Here is an 18,943-nt window from a genome sequence, read left to right on the forward strand (position 1 = left end):
TGTTTCCTAACAAAGAATGTCCACATGTTTCAGGTTAGAATTAAAGCCTCTCCCACAGTCATCATCCACTCATTAACAACTGCTCTGGAATGAGTCCAGGACCTGCCTCTGTTGGTTTGGGTGACAATCAGGCACAAGGCTGTGGCCAGTGACTCCTCAGGCTCTTGCTCCAGGGTGGCAGTCTGGTGCTACCAAGGATATGTCAGGGAGGCTCTTGGGGCTGGGAGCAGCCAGTTCTCACTGAAATTCAAGAAGCACTAGAGTCTCCAAATAATAAGATGCTGAAGAGTCAGGAGCTGAGGAGATGGATCAAACTTTGAAAAATGTCACTAGGCCTCACCTTTATTAATTATCTGCCTCTTTGTTGGAGAAGGGAAAAGGGGAGGTCAAGTCCCCCATGATGCCTTATTCAAGGACCTGGCCAGCTCTAAAACACTTGAACCTCAGCTGTGTTGAGTGCCTGCTGGCCTTGGGTGTTTCATTGCTCCCAGTTTTGCTCTGGTGTCCCAGAGCCACTGCAGAGCTGAAGCCCCTGCATGGCTTCCACACATGGCTGAAGGTCCCTAACAGTGAAAGCTGAGCAGCTCTGGGCTCCTAGGCATGGGGAAAAGCACTCCCTGAAAAAAAAAAGAGCTGTAGCCTCCCCTTTCCCTAGGTTTCCTCTTCCTTGTTTTGTCCTGAAGGACAAATTGCCTGGTGCTGCTGAGCTGGAGGGGCTGTGCACAGCAGCTCCCTGGCAGGGAGGTTTCAGCACACACTGCCCTGCCTTGGGTGTCACTGCTTTATCCCCTGCTGCAGGCGGTGGGGAAAGCAAAGCATCTGGCTGCCAGTCCCAGTTTGAGGGGCACCTTGGAGGATGTGTACATATATATTTTAATACATATATATTTTAATAACTTCAGCTTAGTGCTTCACTTTGTATAGATTTAATAGCTCAAATTTGGCACTGGCTTGAGCAGCCCTGGCAAGTAACTCCTCGTGCCTCAACACCATGTTTCCTCCTCCTTGCTGCATCGTCCCCACCACCTCAGAGAGGTTCTCTCTGGAGCTTGGTGCTTGTGCTGGTCTTCTGAATCAGGGAAGATTGGTGCTAAAGGCAGGCTGCTGGGGACACCCCAGCCCTCAACAGGATCCTGAACATGTGAAACTCCTTCTGCTTTTCTCTTATTAACACAGATTTGGCCCTGCTTCCTCTAATCCTGCAAAAGACCTAGCCTGGAGCCAGTGACTGGTGCAAGGGACTTCGGTCACACTCTTCCAGCATCAAATCCCAGGGCCCAATGCACAGGTGCTTCTCTGCTGTGTGCTTGCAGCAAAGCCCTGGCACTGGCATGACCCTTCACTGGGGTATTTCTGGGCAGAACTCAGCCTAATCTGGTTGTCACTGTTGACAGAGGACAGGGATGGGAACACGGAATGGATGCCATCTGTGTCCTACTTGTGGGACTCAGCTGTGCCAAGCTGACCCATGCTGCCCCTTGCCTGTGCTGGGCTTGGGGGTTGCCCCCCTGCAGGAGGCTCTGGGGCTCAGAGGTGGTGTGGGGAAATGACAGAGGGCACAGCAAGATGTGCTGCTCTCCAGGGCACCCCTTGGTGGGCAGCCAAGCTTCAGCCTTGTGCCTTTGGACTTAATGCAGGGAATGCACTTAAGACTTAAAATTGCTTCCAGCCTCAAGAGAAATGATATAACCAAAGGAAATGGTTTCAATAAAAGGGGATTTTTTTCTTTTTTCTTTTTTTTTTTTTTTGAGGGCAGTGAGAGGCTAGTTATTTGGCTGCTCAGCCTGTTTACTCTTTCCTCTTTTTTTTCTTGTCTGTGCAAATGAGAAAGGGTCTTTGCTAACAAAGCTGATATGCAACCCTGGAGCACAGCTTGGATCAGCATTCCTGTGACTCTATCTGAACTTGCTCCTCTAAGAAAGCACCCCCAGCCCTCCCAGTGAGTGGGCAGCACTGCTCTGTCCCCTGGCACCAGCTGCCCCAGCCATCCCAGCAGGGCCAGAAGCCCCTGAGTTGTCCAGGCATCCTTCCCCTTCCCTCCCCTAAAAGCAGAAATTTGATGCTTAAATACCTGCAGGCCCCTCAGTTTCTAAGAATTTTCAGTACATCACAGCAGGCCCTACCTGGTTTTATGCTCCCTGTGGTGCTGTGTTGGAGCAATTTGGCCAGGGAGGAGATTTGGTTATGGGGTTGTTTGACGCCCTTTTCCTCCACAGATTTCAGTTTCAGAGCAGACTTGTGTGGGTAGCAGAGCCCAGACAGGGTGGGGACATTTCACAGGGATTTCTGTCTAACCCAGCAGGGAAATCACTGCCAGCCTGGCTTTTCTGCTGCTGTGTCTGTGTCATTGCTGTGCCCAGCTTGTCACTGGGCTGCACCCACCCTGCCGGAGACACCAGCACCTCAGTTTCAGCTGACAGTGACTTTTATTTGTATTTAGTCCTCCTTGTATTTAGCTCCCAAATAAGCAATAGCATTAAAAAAAAGGAGGAGGTGGAAGAAGAGAGCTTCTTTTGTGGTGCTCTTTAGTCTGTGGCTGCTGACCTGCCCCTTTGGGCTCAGTGCTGGTCCTGAGAAACCCATCCAGTGCTGTGGGATGCTTGTGGAAGGCTTACCTTGCTGTAATCTTTAGAGGGAATAAAGGAAAATGTGGAGTGTTGGCAGAGAATGAGATTGGCTGGTTTTGAACCCTGTGCAGCCATCAGCCAGCTGATCTAGACTCCGGTAGTGGGCAGTGAAACAATAGATTTTTTTTTTTAGTGTTCCATGGTTTTATTTCCCACTGTATTAGCAGAGCAGGTAGGCTCACTCCTGACATCAGCCACTAGCTGTGCCCCAATAAAATCTCAGGTTCGTGTCAGTGTTGTGGGATGGGGCTGAGGAAGAGCACTGGAGTTTGGGAGGGGGTGGGTGCCTACCCTGGAGCACCACAGGTGTTGGGGGTGCTGCTGGGGTGGCTGCTGAGACCTTGGGGAGATCCCAGATGAACCAGGGAGGAAGGTCAGTCAGGGGTTCCCCCATTCCTGGGTGCATGAGGGTTTTTCTTTGCAGGCAAAGAAGGGGCTGTCACTGTCTGTAGATGAAGATGGGAACAGGGCTTTGTTTTCAGGGAGAGTCAAATAATTTCTTTTTCTACCCCCACTGCTTCCACTCACTGCCTCCATCCTAACACAGTAATTTTCCAGAAACTCTCTGAGATGGAGCTTCCTTACCAGGGACAAGCAAAGTGCCAGCCAGCAAACACAGTAAGTCTGAAAAGCCTCCTTCAAGGGAGACACTGCTTCCAAGACATACTTGAACACACTTTTTTTTTTTTTTCGTTTCAATCACAGTCTATTTAATCCTCCAGCTGGTAAACAACCCAATCTATGGTGCACAGGAAAGTCTGGAAGGAAACCTCTTGATCACTGAAGCTCCATTTTGTTCCACTGGAAGGAGAAACTCAACAGCTTCACATGGGCCATGAGGGATGGGGCCAGGAGCTCCACAGCACAGCAAACGCACAGCACAGGCAGCGTGCTCAGCACTCTCACAGGGCTGCAGCTGCTGGAGGCACTGGGAGGAAGGGGCTGGCTCTTCATTAACTCCTGAGCCATCTGGGCTGTGGCAAAGCTCAACAGTGCAGCAAGGGAAGGTGCTCTCCCTTTTGTGCTGGGGAGTATATGAGTATGTATATAATAAATGGGATGGTGTACAGACACACATATGTAGACAAACATAAGCCAAATGTCCATTAAGTATTATAACCACATACAAATGTAATCAATATATAATATGTAGATTGACCCAGCAGTAATTCTGTTACATGTTTTAATATAACCATTATTTTCATTGTATATTTGTGCACACATGAACGTATCAAAGTGAGCCTGTTCATGTTTCTTGTGTCCCTGGTGCTCTGAGAGCTCCCCAGTAGCTCCCAAGCCTTGGGCCAGTCTCCAGGACCAACCTGACTCATTTAGAGTCTCTTGTCCCCAAGCTCTGCAGCCCGAGGCCAGGAAGGGAACCTTTCAGGGGGCTGGGGGGACATTACCACCATGGTCCTCTCTTCTTCTGCTCACATTCCCTGCTCAGAGAGGCCTTCTCAGACAGGGCCGAGGGGGGGATGCCCTGCCCCAGGCATCCCTTGCAGGTCGTGCCCTGACTGCACATCTGCCACTGCTACATTCCCACTTCCAAGCTGAGGAGAAAACCAAATCCAGCTACACTTTAGAGATGGCCCAGGCCTCCTTGATCCTTTCTCCTCTAAAAGGAAAAAGGAACGCACTGAAACAGTTTCAAAAGCCCAACCAACCAGGAGCCCTCAGAGAAATTGATCCCAGCGCCCGTACAGGGAATTACACCGCCTGTAGTTGGGATCACCGGTCACACGGGGTCCTCCTCGCTCCGTCCTGCTCCCGTCCTCCGGCGCTTTCACTCGGACCGGGAAGGGTCGGACCGTGCCTGCGGCGAGGGCGGCGGCTGCCGGCCCCGGCCCCAAGGCATCCCGGCCCCGCAGCATCCCGGCCCCGCAGCATCCTGACCCCTCAGCATCCCGGCCCCGCAGCATCCTGACCCCTCAACATCCCGGCTCTACAGCATCCTGATCCGTCAGCATCCCGACCCCGCAGCATCCTGACCCCACAGCATCCCCACCACAGCATCCCCACCACAGCATCCCGGCCCTGCAGCATCCCCACCCCGTAGCATCCCGGCCCCACAGCATCCCGACCCCGCAGCATCCCGGTTATCCAGCATCCTGGTCCTTGTCCCGCAGCATCCCGACCCTGCAGCCTCCCTTCCCCACAGCATCCCGGCCCTGCAGCATCCCGACCCTCGTCCCACAGCATGCTGATTTCAGAGTTGGCCCCGGGGCATCCCGGTCCCAGCAATCCGGCTTTGGCACAGTTTGAGTGATTTCTGTCCCAAAAATCTCCAGCTCAGGCTGAAAGTGTTTGCTTCAGAAATACAAAGTGCCCCTTTTCTGTTTGCATGGTTAGGTTTTCCTTTGGAAAGCTTTGGGTTTAGGCAGAGAGGAAGCCAAGGGTATGACCTAAATAGATTTGATTGTGGATGTTGTCAGTTGGGATTTCACAGAAACAGTCCAAAGGTGGGTATTTCTAAAGGTCCAATTTCTAAATGACCCAAACCACACCTTTACAGGGTCCTGCTTTCAGAAGCTCACGGCCAAGGCTGCAGGGCTGCATTTGGTCCATTGGTGTGTGGCTGGGCTGTTGATTTGGTCAGTGGGCTCTGGGGTCAGGTCTGATGGGGATGCCAGGACAGGCTGCCAGTCAAACAGCCATTCACAGCTGGGACCAGCTCCCCACTGCCACTGTTGCAGGAAAGATTAGAAACCACCTGGCTGAAGAACAAAGCCTAGAGGCTTCTGTTCCCTCACTTTCACACCAAAGAAAGCCCAAAGCAGCTCCCAGCCAGCCAGATATTGTCTAAACTCCCACAGACAGCACAGCTGGGAGTGAGTGTTTCTGTCCTTGCCACTCACTGTGCCTTCAGCTCTTTAGAGGTACTGGCAGGGAACAGTATTTAGGAAAAATAAAAACAAAAAACCATCCAAAAATCCATCCATTAATGACCCTGCATCTGACCTCAAATTATGATTCATGACCAAAAGCGATGAAAAGATCTTGCAGTGATTTGAACAATGATTTTTCCAAGCAGAGGCAGCTCAAAGCAGGGAGCACAAGACTCCTGAGAAAGCAGGAGGAAGGCACTCCAAGCCTGAATGCTGCAGATGAAATTTGTTGCATCATATAATCTGTTTTTGTGCTTTGTGTTTCAACTAGACAGGGTGATACCAAGATAGCATGAGAAAGGACATTTCTTCAAGTTCTCCAGTGCAGATTGGGAGAATCAGTCACACTGCCAGGATCACCAGCTGCTTCATTTACTTTTCTTTTTCATTGCTTTGCTAAAGCCAATCTCGAATGGACCAAGCACGGAGGGAGTGTCAGCATATAGATGCCAGTCAGAGGCAGAGAGGAAAAAGGTTAAGATATAACAGCTGAAAGTTGTTAGATGGAAACACCATTTTTTTTTCCAGATACTGAGAGCACTGTGGTTTTATAAAACCTCCCATTGTATTGCACTAATAAGTCAAGTGTTTGCAGCCAAGCCAGCAGACACACTCTACAGCATCTATTACCAGTGTGTTTATTTACAAAGGCAGCCAGCAAGCCAAAGCCAAACAGAAAAGAGGAAAGACAGAAATATGGACTGCCTTTAATTTAAAATCCTAGGGCTCGGTTTGTCATTTTCTTTTGTGTTTCACTCCCTTCTGTTTTTTCTTCAAGGAATGATTATCCAAAGGCAACCAGGAAAAAGACTGTTTCCCTCTAGGTGTCTCTCTCCCTGTTTTTATCGTCAATTTTTTTTCTCTCTCTCTCTCTCTCTCACACACACACACATACACACAAACATACACACTCAGACTTTTCTGGCCTCCCAGTCCAACATTACTTCTCCATTACCACAGCAATCTCCCACATCCCAGCCCAGTGTTCCCCCAAACACTTTATAGCTTTCATAAAGGGGCTGCACACAGGAGCAGCCCATGCTGCCAGGGGAAGAGAAGCCAGCACTGCCAGCAGGGCCCTGCCTAACCAGCAGGGCCAGGGCAGGACACCGGGGATGGTTTCATCAGAGCAGACACCTGCACCCACACTGTCTGTATGGCTTCACAACTGCTGTCACCTGCTTTCAAAAATGGGAGGTGTGGGGTCTGGATTTAATGGATTTGACCAGAAATCCAGAGACACGCACACACAGGCACTCTGCTGTGGTACTTCAGGGGAAAGCACTGAGGACCTGCTGCAAGCCTTTCCTCTCTATCTTTGGAGTATTTTGCACCTCAACTGAGAACACGTGGAAGGAGAGGAACAAAAAATCCCTCCAGGGATAAAACTGTGGTCAGAGTAACACACCTCTGTGTTATATCCCCCTCAGTAGGGGATGGCACGAAGGACAGAGGAGAACAAGACAAAAAGAAAAGGTGGGAGCACTTTTAAATAAAAGGAAAAAAGTTACATTAAATTATTGCTTTATTTCTGGTTCTATGCAAGTCTCTGATACACTCCACTCTGACCCCTGAGACTCCATGTCTGCCCCCAAACAGTCCAGTAAGGAGGAGAAAGACTTGAAGGGATCCTGCCCGAAAAAGGAGCCTTCACAAGATTTGGATCTACAGAGGAGTCTCTTAGTTACAAGAAAGTCCCCAACCAAGGCAAGAAGTGTCCAGTCCCACCACCATTCCCTGTAGATATTGAAGGCTGGGAGGGAAAGGGAAGGAAAAGCTCTAGCCCCAGTGTATTGAGAAGTGTTCTTTCTCCAGAGCATGCATGAACAAGGCATCAGGAGGTGGAGCAGACCCTAACAACAGGGCACAGGGAAGAAGTCAACCAAGAGATGAGCTCAAGGCAGGAGGAGAGGAATTGTGGCAAGGTGAGAGTTATCCAGCTCTCCCTCACCTCTTCCCCCGCAGCCCCCGCCTCACCGGATGCGGAGGTACGAGGGGATGGAGTAATTGAATAGCAAGTAGTCCATTTTGTATAAATTAAAGAGTCTCCTTTGGTAGAAGGGGCTAATGTCCTGGAAGAACTGGGCTGTCATGTCATCCGTCGTCCTGGTGGTCTTGGACGAAGCCGGGAACTTGACGCTGGTGTCGGCCCCCACCAGCTGCAGGATGTAGTTGGCATCTTCGGCCAAGGTCTCGTACTTGCCCACCACGTCGTAGTGGATGATGCAGGGGTGGCAGAGCGAGTGCACCCGCTCCCAGTGCTCGTTGAAAGGCTCCTCCTGCTGCGTGCGTGGATCCAGCAGGTAGTACACGAACTCCTCGAAGCGCACGTCGTCGCCGCGCTCCAGGGCGCGGTCGCTGGGCTCCTGCCGGTGCCGCCGGATGATCTTGGTGCCGTAGCGCTTGTGGAAGGCCGTGTTGTAGCTGAGCGTGAACTTGTTGCGGTAGGCCGAGACCAGGCGCTCGAAGGGCTCGCGCACGAAGACGAACTTGAGGTAGCTGCGCAGGCGGGAGTTGATCTCGGGAACGCTGTACTCGGACAGGGTGCGCAGGTTGGAGGGCACGTGGGCCTCGTGGGCTGGGATCTCCAGAGGGTCCTGGTACTTGCCTTGCCCCGTCAGGACCATCATCACCCGTTTCCAGTTAGTGCAGGCCACTTTGGGCACGTAGCAGTAGAGCAGCCCGTGCGCGTCGTCCACCACCAAGTGCCGCAAGTCGTCCGGCCGCAGGAGACGCCGCTTGCGCGTGTAACGGCTGCAGATGTTGCTCAACATCTCCCGCCTCTGCTGGTGAACTGCCTGCAGGGACGACTGCTCAAACTGGGGAGGAAAAACCCAACAGAGATGGTCACCAGCTTGCCCAAGCTGACTGTGGCCTACACACAACACTTGGCTCACAATTGTCCCCACTGCCTTCCCTTTACTGGGGTCACCCATGTGGGGTTTGGGAGACAGCACTCACTTTGAACACATCTTGATTTGGTGCACTTAATCCTTGGACAGGCTGGCATCAAAAGAAAGGACAAAATGTGATGAGGAGCTGGATGAGGAGAAAAATCGAAGGGGGTGAGGGAAGAAGGGGTGGTGCAGAGAGGGTCAATAACAGAGCATTTTTTTGAAAGCAGACACACACACTGGGCTAATGTGCTGTCCCTCACACCAGTCTGGGGGGATGCATGGCCCCAGGGGCAGAAAGCACAGCCTGTTTGCTGGCACAGGGCCCTGCACACCTCCTGCTGCAATGGGCATTGCTGCCCCACACTGACACCCACACATGTGCTTGCTGTGAACACCCAGCCAAGGGCAGAAGCATGGCAGGACATTTAGGCATGCTGGATGGAAATGGACTGGATGTTCTGCCAAGGAAAGGCAAATGGAAATGGTCTCTAATGCTGATGATCAAACACTGGTGAGCAGGAGGGGAGCTGGAGATGAGGTGGGGTGGCAGGTATGATGGAGAGGAGCAAAGGGCTGAGTAGGTAGTGCTGGGGCCCTTCCTGAGGGCTTTGGGTTCCTTCTCCTGAGGGACTTGCTCTGGTCACAGTTTCCTTTGGCTGCAGGGACAAGGAACCAACACATGGTCCTTCAACCCTTCTGACCCTCACATCAAGAGCTGGCAGCTGCTGCACTGGCTTACCAGAAGCCCAGAGTCTCTCAACCCCTGACCCAGCTAAAACCCCCTTGCAGATCTGCGGATGTGACCTCTCCTGTCATGGTTTTTGTCAGAAATCCCAAAATGTCATTAGAACATCTGGGGAAGGAAACCATTTCCAGGAAGTCAGAAGGGGAAGGTCCCCTCCTCCGCCTGCCCACTGTGTCCCTGTTTTGCTCACAAGGGTTCGGAAATTTCGTGTTCCTCATTGCTGGGAACATCCAACAGCCACATCTGGGAACAGCAGCACCAAGCACCCGCTAACCTGGAGTGGCCCTGACCCTGCAGGGCTGTGGCTCTAATGCCATGCAGTGACCACCACCTCCCAACTGGGATTGGTGGGTGGCTCCCACTGGGATTGTAAAGACAGCCCTGCCAGGGTCAGAGGGTGCCACAGCAAACAGCTCTGCAGTTGCACAGACGTGGTAAGCTCCAGATGAAGGGCAAGGGCAGGCCTTGCTGCCCACATGGCTGCTGAGAGCTGCCACTGCCCTGGCATGCTAAAGGACACCCTTGGCCAGGCTCACTGCTTCCTGAGCTGTTTGGAGGGACAGCTGTAAGGGCTTGTAAAAATCCTGCCAGGAGCTGGGATACTAAGACAATTTGTCCATCCTGTGGGTGATCCAGCAGACCTGTCATCTTCAGAGAGACACTAACATCTGGGCAAACAGCTCCTTCTGCAAGGGATGAACCACACTCAGACTCTTTTGGACCTTGTTTCCACAAAAGAAAGAACCTTGTCCAGTTCACCTAAGTGACCACTTTCTCCAGGAATCTGTATGGGTAATAATGTGAGGCAGGGACAGGAGAAAGCATCTCATCCTTACTCCTTCCAACAGGGACATGATAAGGGAAAATGCCAAAACGAAGGAAATTCAGGTGAACAGATGCTAACTGCCAGCAAGGTGTGACTCCAACATTGTTGGCTACTAGGCTACAAAGAAAATACAGCACCTAGGGAGGTGATAACCACAGCTGAAGAAGTATTCTCATGCTGCCTTGCAACGCAGCCAAACCTTTCAGTAGACATTTCTTTTGTTTGGAGCTTCCCCGTCAGCTTTTAGAATTGGAAAACCTTTTTTGCAAGGGCTTAGAAAAAGAGGCATTTTAATAATGTGATTTTTTTTTCAGGTGTTTTTCCCTGCACTTGCATAATTCAAAGTTATTGGACCAGAGAGACAGACAGACAGACACTGTCTGCAGGCATGGCAACAAATAAATGTGACTACTTTTCAGCAGCCGCCCACTGGAATAAATGCATGTCTTGCAGTTATTTCAGAGCAAAATTGCTCCCTTCATTTCCTTCTCTTTAAAAGCCAGGGAAATTAAGTATCACTTTTAAGGAAATAGCACCACGACATTCCAGCAGCATCAGGGTTTGCTGGCATCACGGCCAAGGGAGTCCATATTTGCCATCTTTCAGAGAACAAATGTACTTTGGCTGCTTACAGACATAAGAGCATCAACCTTGGCACAAAGCAACACCTATGGCACGAGCTGACTCTGGCTGCATGGGGCACTGCCCACGGGCACTGGGGAGGCAGCAGGCATGGCAGCCCACTGAGGGGCCACCAGCACTGCCCTCTGCTCTGGGGGGCTGCAGCAGATGACAGCCCCAGGGACACCGGGAGATGCAGGGCACACTTGGTGGCTGGGGCACGTGGCACAGCACCCGTTGGAGGGTGGTTTCCCACAGGGCTTCCTGCAGGGAAGTTGTGGGTGAAGATCCCTCTGCAAAGGGAAGTGGGGCTGAATGACGGGGAAACTGCCTGGCCAGGGGGAAATGCAGCAGAAAGAAACAAAGACTTTTTACAGCTCCGACCACAAGCCCCACTGTGAGGGGCAAGCAGGATACTTTCCTTGATTCCTGCACAGGGAGGGACCCACTAAGCCCACCTGGAGGGGAATGATCCTTTGCCCAGGCTGTGCCTGTCTGCTCATTTCTCAGCAGGTGTAGCTGGCACAGCTCAGAGTGATGGAGAGGCCTGAGATCTTCCAGGATTACAAATCCCCCATGGCTGAGTCCAGCTATATCTATGTAAACATATGTATGTGCAGATTCCTGTGTGTGTGCATGTATATATAGCAGCTAACACAGAAACATCTGTCAATTATTAGCTCAGGAAGGGCAGCAATGAAGCTCTTGCCCGGCTATGATGGCACAGAGTTGGCTTTGAAATGTTCAGATGGCAAAGTCTCCCAGGTTTGCCCAGCTATGGCTGAGCCCACTGGTAATTAAAATGTTTACCCAAGTCCCAGCAAGGGCCATAAGCAGTGTTTATCAAGTTACTCCCCCAAGCAGTGTGGTCTTGTCTTTTAGACACAGCCAGAGGTTCAGCTGCAAGGACCCTGGGGATGGCTGGACCTGGCACAGTGCCCCACACACCAAAGGAGTGGAAGGAAGGGTCAGCACTCAGTGCTCCACTCGATCTTCACCCCACCACCTCTATGTCCCTGTCCCCTTACCTGGTCACTCTCATACAGGGCCTGGAGTGGGCTGCGACCAGCCTTGCCTTGCCAGGTGGATCTCATATCTTCAGAGGCTGAAAAAGGAGTGAGAAAATCAGAGGGGTTGGAAGGGTCTGCTTCCCTCACCTTCTCTTGAGATGCCCAAGCTGGGATAAGACAACCTCTCCCAAGAAGAGACAAACCCATTTTGCTCTGGAAGTGGTGCTCAAGCAATGCTCTTCCCTCCCCCTTACTCTGTAACAAAATCTGCAGTTAGAATTCAAAAGGTCCAGATCTATTTTGTATCAAATAAAACTCCATAAATAAAAGTAACAATTACAATGTCAAAAACAACTAGGAAAAGTTTGATCCACGTGCTTTTAGGAAACGTCACTTTTTCCAGGCTGCATGTTTGAGGGAATGACCCAGAGGAGACGGGACCCTGCCAGCATTGCCACAGCCCTGTGAGGGGTGAGATAGCTTCTGTGCTCGACAGACATGACGGGCAGATCCAACAGTGGCAGCTCTGTGCTGAGCCCCCACAGGCTCAGAGTTTGCACTTCCAGGCCCAGAGACATGAACAGGAGCACACAAACTGGTCAGGTGCTTTGTCTGACCAGTAAATCAACTGAAGCTCTCATTTGCTATTTATATTTTTTGTCATCCCTTCTAAACCAGCAGCATCTCCTCTGGTGTTTGAAGCTGAAGACAGCCACCCAGGCAGTCCTTGCCCCCTCCCTGCCCTGCAGATCAGGTGTTTCATTTTGGAGGTCCATTTGCAGCAGCACCAAACCCAAGGCTGGATGTGGCCAGCCATAAGTGTGGCACCAGAAACCCAATCAGTGACAGCTGCTCAAGCTCTTGTGCTCATAAATTATTTAGGGTGCAACCACCTTCCAGGCTAGGAAGCATCTGCTTCAGCTCAGCCTCTGAGGTCCTCTCAGGGATCTGTTTCCAGCAGAGTGGGGGCAGAACCATGTGGCCTGGATATCCCAAACCCAACACATGGAGCCAGCCATGGCAGGGGCACAGGCTCTCACTTGCAGCAACACTTCCAAGCAGCTCTCCCACCACTCACCCACCCTCTGCTGCTTGGCTCTGACTCTCTCCATTGGCAGAGGATGCCATGACAGTTTCCACATGATAAGGTTTGTAACCATGGGCATTGTGTAGCCCTGGTGCTGGCTTCCACAGAAGGAATCACACCATGAGTTTTAAAATGGAGAATTATGTTTTTTTCTGAAGGGGAAGATAGGACACATTGTTCAGGAGACTGTGGCCTGGGAGGCTCTTCCAGTCCTCCAAGTTCCTGGAAAAAGCATCTGCCACAAGACATTTCTGGCAACGTGAAGGTTTCCAACAGAAGCTTTTTGCATGACAGTTTGGGGCTCCGGATCTTTTCATTCACTGACCGTCACCAACCAGCCCCACATTTGTTACACAAGTCCCAGATGGCATCTGTACAACCAAAATAACCAGAAGGGAAAATCCAGATCCTGTGTTCATTTTGACATGCTTGTATTTTGCTTAAATGAAAACTGCACCAAAGCACAAAGTCACCAGGGTCTCAGCTGAACATTATTCATTCCTGGAGCTGTAATTAGGAGGAAATGACTGCCTGACCTCACAAATTTCATCAGCAGTGCCTGTACGCTTGCGCGTCCGTGGGAAATGACACTTCCTGCAGCGCTGCATTGATCAAGATGTGACTCAATGAGGAGGTACAGTTTCTTCCTCAATCCTCTGTATCAGTTACCCCACAGGAGGGTGAAATAGCATCTGTACCAGTGGGAGATAAGCAGAAAATCCAACGTACAGTGCTGTGCTGAGATGCTCATCCCAGAGGAGCCCCGGTTCACATTTCCAGGCTCAGCTCTCAGCAAATGACATGGAATGAGATCGACCTTGAAAACTCCACTCACAGCAGCTCACATCTGCAAACAGAGAGCACTGAACTTGAGCCCCTTTCCCCTTTGGCTGGGGCTGATAAACTCCTGTTGGATGTAGGACTGTGACGCTGCTGAGGGCTGCCTTGCAGCAGACACTGCTCCTATATTTAGTAAAAACAATGTGGAGGCGTTTGTTTTTGAGATTAACACGTGCATCAGCCAGAACCTTTCTCATGGGGACAGAAGCAAACCCCGGGTGGTTCAGGCTGACTTAAGGCTGTTAGAAATGCAAATAGCTCGTGCTGGTGCTGCACAGGGCAGCGTGGAAACATCCTAGGGAAAGGCTTCAGTGCCTGTTGCAGCGTCAGGTCACGGCCCTGGAGGAGCGCTGGCTTGGCAGGAGGCTCTCTGGGCTCAACAAAAGGCAAATCTGCAGCAAAGAGGGGAGAGAGCAGAGGTCAGGCAGGTCACAGCCATGCTCTGACCTATTCAGTCCTCTTTTTTTCAGAGGGACCAGCCTGGCCAGTGGCTGCTGCACTTCGTAGGGCTCTTGCCAACAGCCCCAGAAGAAACATTGCAGAATAGATTTCCTCCAGCCCTTCCCCAGAGCAAAATCTGGCAGAGAACAAGGAGACTTCTCCTTCTCTGGATAGCAGCAAAACCCCTGGGATCCCTGCTATGCTCTTGCTGTAGTGTTCCAGAAAAAAAGAAGAAGAGATTTAAAAAAAACGAAAAAAATTCCCTGCCAGGCTGCTCCCGTGCAGCTGGAGGAGGCTGGGAGTGCTGAGCTGGCAGAGGAAGACACCGGCACTCGGCACTGGCTGCATCCTGAGCATGTGAGCTCCAAAGGGGTGACACCATCCTGCCCAGGCACTGCCAAACCGTCCAGAGCAAGGCCTGGCCCGGCAGCAGGTTTTGGATTTTTACAGGGCTCCACTGCAGGAAGTCTCCCCGCTCAGAAACTGTCTGCTCACACTACACACGGCATCCTGGGGAGAAAAGCAGCTAGCTGGGATCCCACCTGGGCCAGGATGGTGGCTTTGGAGCCAGGGTTAAGCCCCGGGGCAGATGCAGCATGAGGAGGGCAGCATCAGCTGTGTCCCATGGGGTGGAGTGTCCATTCTCCACAAGGCTGGGTCAGAGCAGCTGCAGGTGTGGGAACAGAGACAAGTCCAGGCTGTCAGTGCCCAAAGCATCCCCAAAACATCTGGGCTGCTGCAACCCGCTTGAGCCAGCAGCAGACTGGAGACAGTGATTTAATGGAGTCCACCCCACTAAGATCAGCTTTTGACACCCAATGCAGCCCTGCTCCACGACCCCAAGCTGTGGCCACCCCCTGCTCACCAGCCCCAGCAGCTGCAGCATCACTGCTCACAAACTCCTGTCCCAGCCCTCCCTGTTGCCAGATGCTGGCTGGAATTTACACATCCCTCCTATTCCACTCATTCACACTGAGAGCGAGTCAGGCATGCCATTCCCTGTACCACTGGTTTACCAATCTCTGGAATGTCCCTGGTACTCCCAAACAGTTTGGGAAGGCCAAGAAATACTGAAATAAATGGCACTGTTGAGGAGGGAGTATCATGTGAGTCAGTTAATGGTTTGTGTTGCATTTTGGCACCATAGCCCTGAGTACAGCAGGATATTCCATCGTGGAGCAGCTGCCAAGATCTTCGCATCTTGGATTTTCTCCTGGCTTTATAGCTTGTTACTGAGGTTCCAGGATTCCACCACATGCAGTGGTAATCCTTGGAAATTTAGCATTGCAACAATTGCATCTGAAAGCAGGGACATCACTTAGCCAAGGCATATCAACTTTCTAAAGGGGAAAGAAAAAACACCAACCCTTGGCAGCTGCAGGATCACTGTTTGGGTGAGAAGTATTAACACAGTGCACGTCCATGATCCAGATCTGAAGTGGTTTTCACTGACACAGGCAGAAGGAAGTATCACATTTGTCCTTTAAATCTTCAAACAGTGAGGCAAGGGCATAGGAGTGATGTGGAGCAGGAGACCCCAACCTCTATGCCTCTATGACACTGACCAGAAATCACTGAGAAAGAAGAGCCTGAAAGGAAGCTCAGGCACATTTTTGAGTCTCTTGTGCTACAAGGGCTTTCAAACTTTCTTTTGGAGCTTAAAAAGATACCATACTTCCTCCTTTCTTTCCTCCTGTACCCCAGATTTCAGTGCTGTCCCACCACAGCTGAAGCTACTCTCTTGCAGTGTGACATCAACACCACAGCAGGATCTGGGGCTTCAATGTCTTGCCAGCTGTCCTTGGAAAAGGGAATAGATTTTAAAGCTGTGAATATTTAGGTGTACTAGCTGATTGCAAAGACAGCCAGACATGTGTGAGGTGAGGGAAAGACTGGATCATGCCTATTCCAGACTTCTGGAAGCAGAAGTGAAAGAATATGCTGTTTTGGCTGCACAGACCCTTAAAAAGGGAGGGAGGTTCTCTGCAACCACAACAGCAAATCCAGTGTGTGAATCGAAGAGTTTGGCCTGGAGACAAGATTCAGGCAGCAACAAGCCTGCTAGGCTGACATCAGCATTATCCAGGCTTTAGAAAACAGTCTGAAGAAAAGAAAGCAATTAAAACATGTGGGCGCAACTGGATAATAAATAACTTAGAATGAAAATCAACATGGCACTAACCAGGCACAGCTCATACCCATGCAAACTTGTCTGTAAATACAATAAGCTGTTTCTGTAGATCAAGCCTATGTGGCAGATCCTCTCCCAGATACAACACAGTGCATGAGAGACAACACGCCACAGGAAACAAGGATTTCATCCTCTTCAGTCAGAGAGGATGAAATTTAGAAGGTGAACTGTAAAGGTCACAAGCAACAAGAAAACAGGTGGCACTTAAATGAGAAATACTGAGCAGAAGGCAGATTTCTAGAAAAATACCTCCCAGGTCAGCTTTGGGATTAATACATTGAGGAGTTGACATAAAAGCAGAAAGATACTGATGATGGACAAAGACTTGAGAAAGGCTGCTGTGGCAGGGAAAGACAAACACCAACAGGGAAACTGAAGTTCGTCCTGTATGAGGGGAGTGGAAACTTAATAGGATTTAATTTCACAATGTTGGAATTCAGCAGTTTCTGCTACTTTGCTGCTAGCAGTGGCAGGAGGTCCCAGATGCATTAGTTCTGGAACATCAGCTGCCAGTGTGACAGCCATAAAAAAAAGGCAAGTGAAGCCCTGAAACAAATCAGGTGAGCAAATACAGCAAAAAAAAATACAGCCAAATACAGCAAAAAAAATCACATTATCCATATGCTATTATCCATAGCACTGGTGACGCTCACCTGCAGCACTGACAGCTCTGCTCTCCTGGACCAAGGCAGAGGTGCTGAGAAGGGCTGCCAGGTGAGCAGGACTGGCTGAGCTGCAGGGGCTGGATGTGTGTATGAGCAGAGCTGGGATGCCATCACCCCTGGGAACAGGCCAGCAGAGAGGATGGCAGGGGTTCCACATGCAGGACATCATCACTCCCACTTGCCCAGGTGCCAGACTGGAAGAGCTTTGGAAACCCCAGCTCAGTGGGAGTGGGTGGCTGGGATGCAACAGGAGGAATCCCAACTCATTCTGGGCTTGAGGATGAAGCCTTCAGATATTTTCCAGGCTGGACCTTGAGGCCCCAAGAAGTCAAAAACTCCACATGTGGTCTCCAGTATGAAACACTGGAGAGGGCTAACACCTGGAGAAGATCAGTGGTCTCCAGACCAGGGAAGTGAAGAGACAGCACATGTACTTGCACACGAGCAGGCACCCCAGAGGCCCTGAGGAGCTTATCCTGACCCCACCACTGCCTCCCCGCTGCCGTCTCACAGCCCCAGCCTTGCTTCCTGTTGTGTCTGTGCAAAACCTAAAAAAAGAGAAAAAAATAATTGTGGTGCCTGAAATGATCAGTGTAAATTACAGCCTGCAAATGCCAGCAGGGCAGTGGGAGAGGTGCTTTTTTGTTCTGTAGGAAGAGTCAGTTCTCAGGGGAGAACTGAATCCCCTCTTGGAAGGGAATGCTCTCTCCCACACCACAGAAAAAAGTTCTGAAATTGAAGGTGATATTTTCGATGGATTCTGACTTGAACAAAGGAAAAAGGACTGGGGACAGGAGCTGTCTGCTTGCACACATGGCATGTGTGCAGCTAAACTGCATTCATGGGAGAAGGAAGAGTGTAGAGAGGGATACAAATAACTGTATTACCAGAGGGGTTAACAATGCCCAGAGCTCTACAGTGTACAGAGATTAGCACGTGGTTTTAGTCATCACTGGAAGAGCCAGAAATTAGGACCTGGATCTCTTTGTGGGCACAGCAATGAGCTTCTCCAGATCTTGCTGACTCCTCTCCAGGACATGCCAGAGGCAATGAGTGAATGCTTCAGCCTCAGCACCTCAGCTCACTCACCCCTGACCACAAAGACAGGATCCTCACTACTGAAATAATGCACCCAGAAGGATCTTGCCATAGAATTTCTGAGAGGATACTGTGACTGTGCTAGTCAAAGCCAAACCCTAGCTGTACCACTGGCTGCTGAATCTGTTCAATTTTCGATTTTAACAGCCAAGCAAAAAAAAAAAAAAAAAAATAGAGAGAGAAAAAGAGAATAGAGCTTGGCAGCAACAGTGATGGATCCAGACAGTTATTACAGTCAGAGCTCAGTCTTCCCTCCTGGTTTGATAGCAAAGACTGAGACATGCAGCTAGACACAAAGACTGCATGAGGATGGTCCAGGACATGGAGGCCAAGAAATCCCACATGGAAGCACCAGCTGAACCCTGGGCAGTGTTCAGTGGTCCATGTGAGAGCCCTGCCTGGGAGGATCAGAACTATAGGGTCAAACAGTGCTGTCTCCAGAAAACAGTTTAATTCTAGGAAGCTCTGTTTTTTTATGTTTGGGCTCCAATTGGTGGAGAATGCATTTCCTTAATTTCTGCCTAAACACAAAGACTGATTGTTGTTTGTTGTTTTGGATTTTTTAAAAAGACAGATATTTTTCAAAACTACAGCGATGTGAGAATCCAACACCAGAATGTCACAGAGAACACCAGACTCACTTACTGCCCTAATGTTGTGGAAGGCAGTGACCTCTCTTTGATGGACAAGATGACCAAATAAGCGACTGTTTGCTTTCCCACATCATATTCCTGGCTGTGAAGAACTTTGTGGCATTTCTGGTCTTCACAGAGCTAAGGGAGGACCTTTGGGAATTATTCTTATTTTAATTCTTACTGAAAGGCTTTGATTTGGGAATGGGAATTTTTTGGCTCCAAAAGAGAATCAAATTTTTGGCTTCAAAGAGGCAATCAAATCTCCTTAGATTCTTGTGACTGCTCATTTTTACTGCATCTAGAAAGTCAAGGATATAGACAAGAGAAGCTTAATTAAAAAGTTTAGGAAAAGAAATCTAATAGAGCCACACA

The 18,943-nt window shown here is 50.3% G+C and overlaps 1 protein-coding gene across 2 annotated transcripts in view; it reads right to left on the reverse strand.

The window, feature by feature from the left end:
* Positions 1-6,139: 6,139 nt before the first annotated feature.
* CHST13 (carbohydrate sulfotransferase 13) overlaps positions 6,140-18,943 on the reverse strand; it is a 30,361-nt gene continuing 17,557 nt past the window's right edge. Inside the window, exons 2-4 of one of the 2 annotated variants that reach the window (XM_038149474.1) lie at positions 11,633-11,709; positions 8,477-8,518; positions 6,140-8,334 (exon numbers count right to left, since the gene is read on the reverse strand). In XM_038149474.1, coding sequence (XP_038005402.1) covers positions 7,489-8,334; positions 8,477-8,518; positions 11,633-11,709 — 965 coding nt within the window. In that variant the 3' untranslated portion in view covers positions 6,140-7,488. The remainder of the gene's footprint in view (positions 8,335-8,476; positions 8,519-11,632; positions 11,710-18,943) is intronic. The other variant, XM_038149473.1, reaches the window with a different exon arrangement.

The sequence above is a fragment of the Motacilla alba genome, chromosome 12 (assembly GCF_015832195.1).
Source record: "Motacilla alba alba isolate MOTALB_02 chromosome 12, Motacilla_alba_V1.0_pri, whole genome shotgun sequence".
Classification (NCBI taxonomy): domain Eukaryota; kingdom Metazoa; phylum Chordata; class Aves; order Passeriformes; family Motacillidae; genus Motacilla; species Motacilla alba.